At 42.5% G+C, this 9,088-nt stretch overlaps 2 protein-coding genes across 2 annotated transcripts; both read left to right on the top strand.

Annotated features, from left to right (window-relative positions):
- The first annotated feature begins 886 nt into the window (after nt 1-886).
- On the top strand, nt 887-4,494 carry trub2 (TruB pseudouridine (psi) synthase family member 2). Its single transcript, XM_076268435.1, has 8 exons — nt 887-1,500; nt 1,659-1,793; nt 2,120-2,194; nt 2,301-2,362; nt 2,732-2,813; nt 2,968-3,040; nt 3,191-3,327; nt 3,955-4,494. The coding sequence occupies exons 1-8, from the start codon at nt 1,386-1,388 to the stop codon at nt 4,320-4,322; spliced, it is 1,047 nt and encodes a 348-aa protein (XP_076124550.1). The 5' UTR covers nt 887-1,385; the 3' UTR covers nt 4,323-4,494.
- A 192-nt stretch (nt 4,495-4,686) lies between these two features.
- On the top strand, nt 4,687-8,617 carry hdhd3 (haloacid dehalogenase-like hydrolase domain containing 3). The gene is made up of 3 exons (XM_076267581.1): nt 4,687-4,778; nt 6,701-7,035; nt 7,374-8,617. Exons 2-3 carry the CDS (start codon nt 6,706-6,708, stop codon nt 7,770-7,772), a joined length of 729 nt encoding a protein of 242 aa, XP_076123696.1. The 5' UTR covers nt 4,687-4,778; nt 6,701-6,705; the 3' UTR covers nt 7,773-8,617.
- The last annotated feature ends 471 nt before the right edge of the window (nt 8,618-9,088 follow it).

Genomic DNA, 9,088 nt, shown 5'->3' with positions numbered 1-9,088 from the left:
AGACGAACAATTTTGGAGTTTCCACTGAGATATTGTCGGGTAGCCATTGAATATTCCGACATCATTCTAACAGGTGTTTCAAAATATCTGGGAACTTTCTGGAGCTCTGAATGGCAGAGGATAGCTACAGATCATCAGACAACACAATCATTGTAGGCTGCATTATGGGCCATAATTTATGGCTTTGTCAATCAACATAGAAGAGGTGAAGCGCAAGTTCAACAGCAAATAGGACTTTTCAGCACATATCAAACCATATAGGCTAGCCCAATAAACACCTATGTAAATAGACAAAACACTCGCATCAAAGCAGGTGACTTCTTCGGATTTGCGAGTGCAGTCAAAACGATCGTATACGGTTTGCTCATATTGTCTAGTGGTGTGGTGGTGAAGTGTCATGCTGCGTTCAAGAGCGTAGGGTAGGTCTACGTCCCGTAGCCTATATTTTAATTTAATGTCTTTAATGGTAAGAGATCGCACAGGGATGGATAATGAGCGGTTGTTTAAGATTAAATTGCAATGCCAGACACCTTCAGATATGAGAGACCCCCTCAGATTTTTGACTTTGTTGCTTTCATGGGAGCCAGTCCTCACTCTATGGGAGCTCGGCTCCCTCTGGCTCCCAAGTAATTCAAGCACTGACTCATCTTCATCCAAGGGTGTATAAAGAGAAACAGTTCAGTGAATGTCTTTTGTGCAAATACAAACTCAACTTACACTTAAATTGTGTAGCCTACTTTCTATTCAATTTCATTGTTGGTCAGTCAGCCAAGACTGACTTTCCCCTCATTTTTCTTGGATACATTCAATATTATGTCATAGTATAGCCTGTCACTCATTGCAGTTGGAAGGCCTAGTTATTGTTGAAACTGTATGAAATGTTACATTCTTTTGTCATTTTTAAACTTGAACCAGTAGAGTGCGCCATAAAACCAAATGTGATGCAGCCTACAGTGACACAGAAATGTACATGCCAAACCTCTCCACAACAGCAGGTGGCAGTGATTTTTTTTATGCACATCCTCACACATGCACCTTTCTTCGTGGGAAAGATAAGGTTAGGTTAGTAATTTCTGGCGACTTGACAGGGACTGGTCACTGTTTACAGGAGTTCTCTTTAGTCTTGTATGTTTTGGGTATGTCTGGACGTTGGAAATGTTTTTTAGAAGCGATGGGCCTATAATACTTGTTCACCAAAGAAATAAATATTTTTAATGCTTTGACCTGGACGGTCACTGTTCCCCAAGTGTGCGCTTTCGTCTGACGCATTTTGATGGGCCATCTATTCTTGGCTGTATAGCCTAATCGCGACTGCATTGTACCCTTATTTCGTTTTCATTTGATAACCGTATGTGGAAACAACGTCATTCTTTCAGAGCACAAAAATGTCAAGTCCTTCTCGACTTTACCGTAAACTTGAAGGGTTGTTTTCCGTATATAAGCCCTCCGGAATTCATTGGAAACTCGTCCGTGACACCATAGAAGCAAATCTCCTTAAAGGTAATATTTTTTTTCCTGATAACTTTCGCATTTACAAGAAGACTATTTAATATGATAGTTATTTACAACAAGAAAGACTATTGGAGATAGACTTGTGCCACAGTAGCATGACTGACATTGACATGACTGCGAATTGTAAAACGTGTATTTCCCCCTAGAAATCAATGCTGCTCCTTCTCCTGCCCTGAAACTTGAGGTTAATTTCCAGGCTTTACCCAGTGGAGAGTCAGGAACAACCAAGGAACTCATTATGGCTGCCACTCAGCTCCCAGTTCTTTCTGCCAGCCCTCAAGGTATTCTCTTCTATTGCACTGACCATAATAATAATCTAAGGGTTTAGTTCATGTGCATGGACGCATTACTATCCTACATTCCATTACAGGTTGTGCGATATTTTATTATTTTGCTTTCAAGTGATGTGTGCAGACTTTCTACTTCTATCTTTCTCATGTATTTTAACTTAAAGTAATGCTACACTTATTGAAACAAAGCACTGTTATACAGGCTAAAGACATGCCTTTAGTCAAGCCTTCATAAAATGCTGAGCTGATTGTAGGTCATTTGACATTCAGTTAACACCGTAAAGGTGTTCAATTAATGTTTCACATGTATCCTCTAGTGAGAGGGCCGCGGTATAGGACTCTGAAGGTAGGAGTGGGCCATCGTCTGGATGCATTCTCATCTGGAGTGCTTGGTATGTTTTCATCCTTGGTATGGTATAGTCTCTTAGTAACAAGATGGATTATCAGAAAAGTTTGTCGTCTTGCCTTACCTGAGAATGTATGTCTTTTATGTCTCAGTTCTAGGTGTTGGACAAGCAAACAGGGCCCTAGCAGAGTTCTACAGCTCGCCGGTTACAAGGGTAAGTTAGATCCTAATGTGAAGATGACCGATGTTGTGGGCAAGTATTGGGAACTAATGATGAACATTTTTAGATAGTAATGTTCTCACACAGCAGAGGTGGATATCCCACCTTCTGAAAACGGTCCTGCCATGTGTTTTTTTTGCCTGTGCGCTTAACACAGGTGATATCACTAATTGGCTGATCTACCTAGCTGAAGAGTTGTGCTAATTAGGATCAGCTGGTTAAGCAAAATGGCTGCAAGAAATATATAGTATGACTTTAATTTCTGAGGTTGCGATGTCGACCTCTATGAGGTACATATGACATTCACTATGAGACCTCGAACTGTTTGATCACTGTTGTGTTGGTCATCACATGTTACGGCAGGACTACACATTAGAAGGGGAGTTTGGGATGGCCACAGATGACTTTTCTGACACCGGGCGCATCATAGAAAGGACTACATTTGGTAATTATGGGTTCTAGTCTAACCAATGCTGATCCTGTCAGTCAAATTTCCTGATTTTCCTGATTTTCCTAGTTTTGTTTACATCACTGTAGCCTGAATGCCTCTGTTCTCAAAATAAAACACCACTCGAAATATGTGCTATTTTTTCTTTTAGATCACATCACTCTGGAAAAGCTGGAGAAGATCCTGGCTATGATTCAGGGAGGCCATCAGAAAGCTCTGATTACGTACGTTGGTCTGTCTTTCCACCATGAAGACCATTTGTGCTCACAGATGCACGCTCATGCACTGACAATCACAGATAATCTGTAGATCCTTTGCTGATGTATGAATTGGCCATTGCAAGCAATTCAACTGTGAAAATATGTGGTACCCAGATACTCAGGTGTGGACCTTCAGTCTCAAGAGGCGTATGAGCTGGCGGTGCAGGGGATGCTGCAGCCACACAGCAAGTCTCCCCCCATCCTCACGGGTCTGCGCTGCATCCATTTCCAGCCCCCCCACTTCACCCTCGGTAACAGCAGCAGAAGCATTTAGTCACTCACACTCCACCCTTACATGCACATAATGTATGGTGTGAATTATCTGTGATATAAAAGCTGTAATGTGTGGAAACTGTGTTGAGTTGATAATACATGTCGCTAATTTTATTTACTGTCTCTCAGTTGTAACGGCTCCCACACACAGTTGCGTGCGTTGCAGTGCTGGAGACGCATCCCGTTCACTTTACATGGGCTTAGGTCATCCGTTGCTGAACTGAATTGTGGGTCCGTTGCGTGGCGTTGCTCCCGTCGCTCGCGTTGAGAAGTTCAACTTTTGCTGCACCGACGGACAACAACAGACGGCACCAGCCAATCAAATTACGGTTATACTTCAAGTCATTTGCATAGCTACCGTCGGGAACACCCACTGGCAGGTGTTGACGGAACGTAACTGTTTGTGGAAGCCACAAGGAAGCAGAAAATGAGGATCTTAAAACTTAAGATCCAAAATCTGCATTTTGATCTGTTCATCCTTCTCACTCTGCTCTCTCTCTCCCTCCCTCCCTTTCTCTCTCTCTCTCTCTCTCCCTCTCTCTCTCTCCCTCTCCCTCCCTCTCTCTCTCCCCTCCTCTTCCCCTCTTGGGCTTGTATTCCTACAGAGGCTCAATGCGTGAATGAGACACAGCGTTACTTGCGTAAGCTTATACATGAGGTAGGTCTGGAGCTACGAAGTTCGGCAGTCTGCAGAGGCGTACGGCGCATACGCGATGGGCCCTTTAGCCTGCAGGAGGCGCTCACTCGACAGCACTGGACTGCCTCAGACATTCGGCGGGGCATCAAGGTGCACCGTTCTATGCTGAAGGCCTTCAGCAAGGTCGGCGATTCCACACGTGCAGAGAAAGCTCAGTCAAAACAGCGCTACCAGCAGACAGGGACAGCAGATGACTCCACAGCCAATATTACTGCCACTACCCCAAAGCATCTGCATTCTGCTACAGAGGAAGCAGCAGAAAATGTTTCACCCTAATAGGGTGCAGCTGTTATTTATACTGGGGATACTACAGTTAAAAAAAACTGGATCTTTCTGATGTTTGGGTGTTGGTTATTTCATATGCCAATGTTTTTTGGACAGTATCTGTCCCCTTAACTGTTATGTGTATCCCATATTCCAATAAAGTTTGTTCTAAAAAAATAAATAATTCAATGTGTCTCTTACATTATTTATGGACTGTTATCACCCATGTGCCCACTTGATAATGGCTATGTAAACGAAATAAACACATGCAGGAAACACTGGGATGTATCATTGTCATAGTCACTCAAAAACATATTAGGTGAATCAATGTCATACACGGAACCAATCATCTGCAGCCAGAAGCTTTACACGGACAGTTTTACAAATCGGACTAAGCAATCTTGCCCCTGTGCCCTCTTTACCTTTCTTTTACTGTCTATGCTCTTTACTGGTTATCTGTAGGAACAGGTAGGCTACTTTATGGCTGCGACATTGAACTTGAAATTGTCGTTGTATTAATCACTGAAATATCCATCGTTTTTAACGAATCCCAGTCTGATTTTTAACCTGTAATTAGGACGTCCGTCAGAGATGCATTTTGCCCCCTCTGTTCGTGCGACCTTAGTTCTGTCACGCTCAGATCTGCGGTCCGAATTTGCAGTGTAAAAATGTTCAACTTTAAAAGAGAGATCGTGTACAAAAAACATAGTGTTATGTCATGATTGCAGCCTTAACCATTGACAAACCACAGCAGCCGCCGGCATTTTACAAATACAAATAAAGTGGCTAGGACGTCCTGATTGCATGCCATTGGGATAAATGCAGAGACCAAATTTCCCTCACGGGATCAAAAGACTATACACATTTGGTTGTCTGTTTGACTGGCTGCTGGGAAATGTATGCGTCTAGTTTCGCTCTGCCAGGTGCCTTGAAATGCAATTAATGTAATGGATAACCTAGTGCCCAGTAAACAACTGAAGTTGAAGACACATTTATTCTTTTTTACAAGACAAATTAGAAATGACAGATTAGGATAATACAAATGAAAAACTTCCCTCAAACAATACTGCATTGAGGTTCTCAAATGGGTAAACTCACATCCTCACCCAGAGAGCATTTTGGTGGTGCATTATTTTCCAAGGGGAAGAAGAGAAGCAAGGAAAAGCTGAGACTACATTAATTAAATGACCTATGGTAAATGTCGGAGAATGCAGGGCAGCTGCATAAATGACAGACAATGGTGCACTATTTAACCATAGAAGTTGAACATTATATTTTTACAATTAGTACATTCTGTATTTAGAAGACAGTCTTTTGCATTAGCCTACATTATTTATGAAATCAAAGACACCTGACAGGCAGTGATGGTTGCTTTGTTGAGTGTGTCACAAACATGGAATTGCATAGGCCTATAGACCTCAGTTTGATAAATATCTACCAGCAAAATATCTGGACAGCTAAATAGGAGACATCTATTGAGTTGAGTTGACATCTGTTTTGAGTTGAGTTGTAGGGTGTTATGACCACTCTACTGCCTATAGCACAGTTGAGATCGCAACTCCTGTGTGTGTGTGTGTGTGTGTGTGCATGCTTGAAACAAGGCTGTGTGGCTCTCAAAGCACAAAAAGAGGAAGAGGAATCACCTTTCAGTGTATGTGTCTGATGCGAGGGCCCCTTTTTGACGGATTTGGGATGTACGAGAGGGTTGACCCTACTGAGAGGCTCTCTAACGGAATCAAATTCCCTAATCTGGGGTTTGGGGCTAACAAGGGTGGTCTGACTCAGAGGCTCTCTCTATCTGCATTCCTATTACCTAATTTCCCTATTCCCTATGCTCGTACTTGCATCATATGGTTCGCTCAATAAAAGAATTCAGAGCAGAAGTTGGTTTGTCACTCTGTTTAGAGAGCGGTCAAAAGGTCCTGGTTATAGACATTTGTCTGCCATCAGGGGTTAAGAGGAAAACTATCTTGGTCACATGGAGAATTTATCAAAATATAAAGTTTTTCTTAAAGACAGATCTTATAATATATATAACATGTAACAGATCATATAATATCTATAACAATTTAGGGTCAGTCTCTAAATACATTTGTATCTATCAACAAATTTCTGTATCCACACTTTTATGAAGTGTAATCAGGAGTGCTGTGCTTCTCATGCACTAAGCATGCACACCAATCAGATGTGCATGCTTAGTGTACAACTGTATGTACAACTTTTACATTTAGAGTATTGAACTGAATCTTGCCATTGATATTGAAAAATCACATCGCAAATCGCAATCACAATATCTGTCAGAAAAATTAGATATTTTCCCCAAATTGTGCAGCCCTAAGTTGACAAGCAAATCTACTGGTTAAGGGGCCTTTGTGTGTGTTTGTGCCCAGGCGAGATGCGGGGTCCAGTGCGCTGGGTTCTGTGGGATGTGAAGGACACACTGCTCAAGGTGCGCCGCTCAGTTGGGGAACAGTACTGCAGTGAGGCGTCACGTCTCAGCCTGGAGCTGCCGCCCTTACAAGTGGAAGCCGCCTTCAAACACGCTTACCGCCGTCAGGCCAAACTCTACCCCAATTATGGCATCGCACAGGGCCTGGGGGGGCACCGCTGGTGGGTGGCCGTCGTGAAGGACACTTTCCGCCAGTGTGGAGTGCAGGACTCAGCCATGTTGGATAAGCTCTCCTTCAACCTCTACCATAATTTCAAAAATGCGGAGAACTGGGAGGTAATGATGCTTACTCTGATGGTATATGTACTTGATTTGGCAGCACCAAGAGCACCTTATTTCCTGTCAAACCACGCTGGCTTGGAAGCTACATCCCAGCCCTTTCTAATTCTAATAAAATGTATTTCTTTACATGCTTGACATCTTTTGTGCTTGTCACACAGCCGGGAAGTGAGATTTACAGGACGGAATTTGTATCTTGTGATTTCTGCACATTAAAACACTTCACCCTCAAGAAGTCTAGTTAAATGTTGCTAAATATTTAAAAAAAATGTGACTGAATAAGCTGGGACTTCTCTTAAAAAAGCAAAAAGTTTCGCTTGTGTTTTCTCCCTCAGGTGTTTCCAGACTCGGCTCGTACACTACAGAGCTGCATCGCCATGGGCCTGAAGCTCGGTGTGGTATCCAACTTTGACAACCGCCTGGAGGGCATCTTGCACGGCTGTGGGCTTCTTCCCCATTTCAGCTTCCTGCTGACCTCGGAAGGGGCCAAGGTGGCCAAGCCTGACGCAGGCATCTTCCACCAGGCCCTGCAACGCTGTGGGGACCCAGCCTCCAGCGTGGCTCACGTCGGAGACCACTACGTCAACGATTACCTCACTGCACGTTCGCTGGGCATGCGTGGGTATCTGCTGGACAGGGATAGTGGCACACAGCACCCAGATGTTCCACCTCACCACAGGCTCAGCAGCCTAGATGAGCTGCCAGCCCTGTTGGAGAAAATTGCAGAGCGGTAGCCTATTATATGTCTCTTTCATTTTTATCCAGGACTGGACAGGCACTGTGCTATGAAGAGATTTATAGGCCCATAATTTTGCACTGGTTTTCAATTATGCACCTTTTTACCTCAATGACTGATAGGGGTATAGATGAGATAATGACACTGAGATGTAATTTATAGCTAATGAAGTCACTAAAACCACTCATTTATCTTTATCTCTAGCTTGTCAGATTTTGAGAGAATGAGTTTTGGATGGTTTTACACATACCGGTAATCATGTTCCCTGGTAGCCTGGAAGCCAGCCTAAATTTACCCCACCCACACAATTTGAGTTCGAGAAAGAACTCGAGTTTGGCTACGCCAGGCTATAGTTCCCTGGAGATGTTGCTGTAGGACCAGAGGCTATTTTCTACTGATGAAATGGTAGATGTTGGTACTGTAGATAATGTGCCTGCCAGTATGTATGCTGGCATTATTATACTTTTGTGGTGCAAATATACTTTTGTGTAAATCTACTCATTGTGTTTTATTGTGATCTACTTGTCAATGGTGTGGTCCATGAGCACAGTGGAGCTGTCCGTTGCAGTTTCTTGTTCATCCACAGGATGGTGTGACATGCCTTTCCTTTCACAGCTTCTATTAGTCTCTGAAAAATATTGTTTCCATGTGAATATTTTTTACAATTCCAGTATTGTTTCATTAATTATTTGTGAGAGTATCCTGGTTAATCGTGCAGTTCATCAGTCTTTTAGGGAAATAATGACACTTTAAATCCTTTTATATCAGTATTTTTGATTAATCAGCTGACAATAGAATAATAAAAAGGTACAACATCATTTTAATAAATGCTATTTTAATGACTTCCTTTGGGTGTGTCTTGGTTTAGTGAACATGAACAGTTATAAAAAAAAAGGTATGGTCAAATCTTCTGTTCAAATTCAGTCAGGAAGCTCTACTGTGATTCTCTCTTAACTCATCTGAGAACCAATCAGCATTCTCCCATGCACTGTCACTGTGACAGCTGCAGCTTACTACAGGGTGAGTTTCCTTCTAGACTGGCTTGATCCTCAGCACCACCTGGTTCTGTGTTCTGTTTCTCGACCTGAGCAGTTTATTTCTTTGTGTAATTTTGATCCACTAGCAGCAAGTGGAGCAGCTTTAACAGCAGTGCATTATGAAACAAATCTAGTCAAACATAAATAAAGCTCAACATGTTTTCAGTTTTATAACCAAATTTACATAGTTTGTTACACACACTACCCAACATACATTTTTTCTTCGGTTCATTTAAGCAAGACTATGCAGTTTTTTTTGTTTGTTATAGAATGTACT

Source organism: Alosa pseudoharengus, unplaced genomic scaffold (assembly GCF_046254945.1).
Source record: "Alosa pseudoharengus isolate Yale_2024_CS ecotype anadromous, Long Island Sound unplaced genomic scaffold, YU_APseudo_1.1 YU_APseudo_1.1_scf_5, whole genome shotgun sequence".
NCBI lineage: Eukaryota > Metazoa > Chordata > Actinopteri > Clupeiformes > Clupeidae > Alosa > Alosa pseudoharengus.
The sequence above is the reverse complement of the archived record's forward strand: the minus strand, read 5'-3'. Positions and strand labels throughout refer to the sequence as shown.

Excerpts from the sequence above, each read along its gene's own strand:
- trub2 (XM_076268435.1), top strand. The coding sequence starts at position 1,386 with ATGTCAAGTCCTTCTCGACTTTACCGTAAACTTGAAGGGTTGTTTTCC. Across the intron at positions 1,501-1,658 it reads AGAAGCAAATCTCCTTAAAG|AAATCAATGCTGCTCCTTCT; the intron begins GTAATATTTTTT and ends ATTTCCCCCTAG. Across the intron at positions 3,041-3,190 it reads CATCAGAAAGCTCTGATTAC|ATACTCAGGTGTGGACCTTC; the intron begins GTACGTTGGTCT and ends TGTGGTACCCAG.
- hdhd3 (XM_076267581.1), top strand. The coding sequence starts at position 6,706 with ATGCGGGGTCCAGTGCGCTGGGTTCTGTGGGATGTGAAGGACACACTG. Across the intron at positions 7,036-7,373 it reads AAAATGCGGAGAACTGGGAG|GTGTTTCCAGACTCGGCTCG; the intron begins GTAATGATGCTT and ends TTTCTCCCTCAG.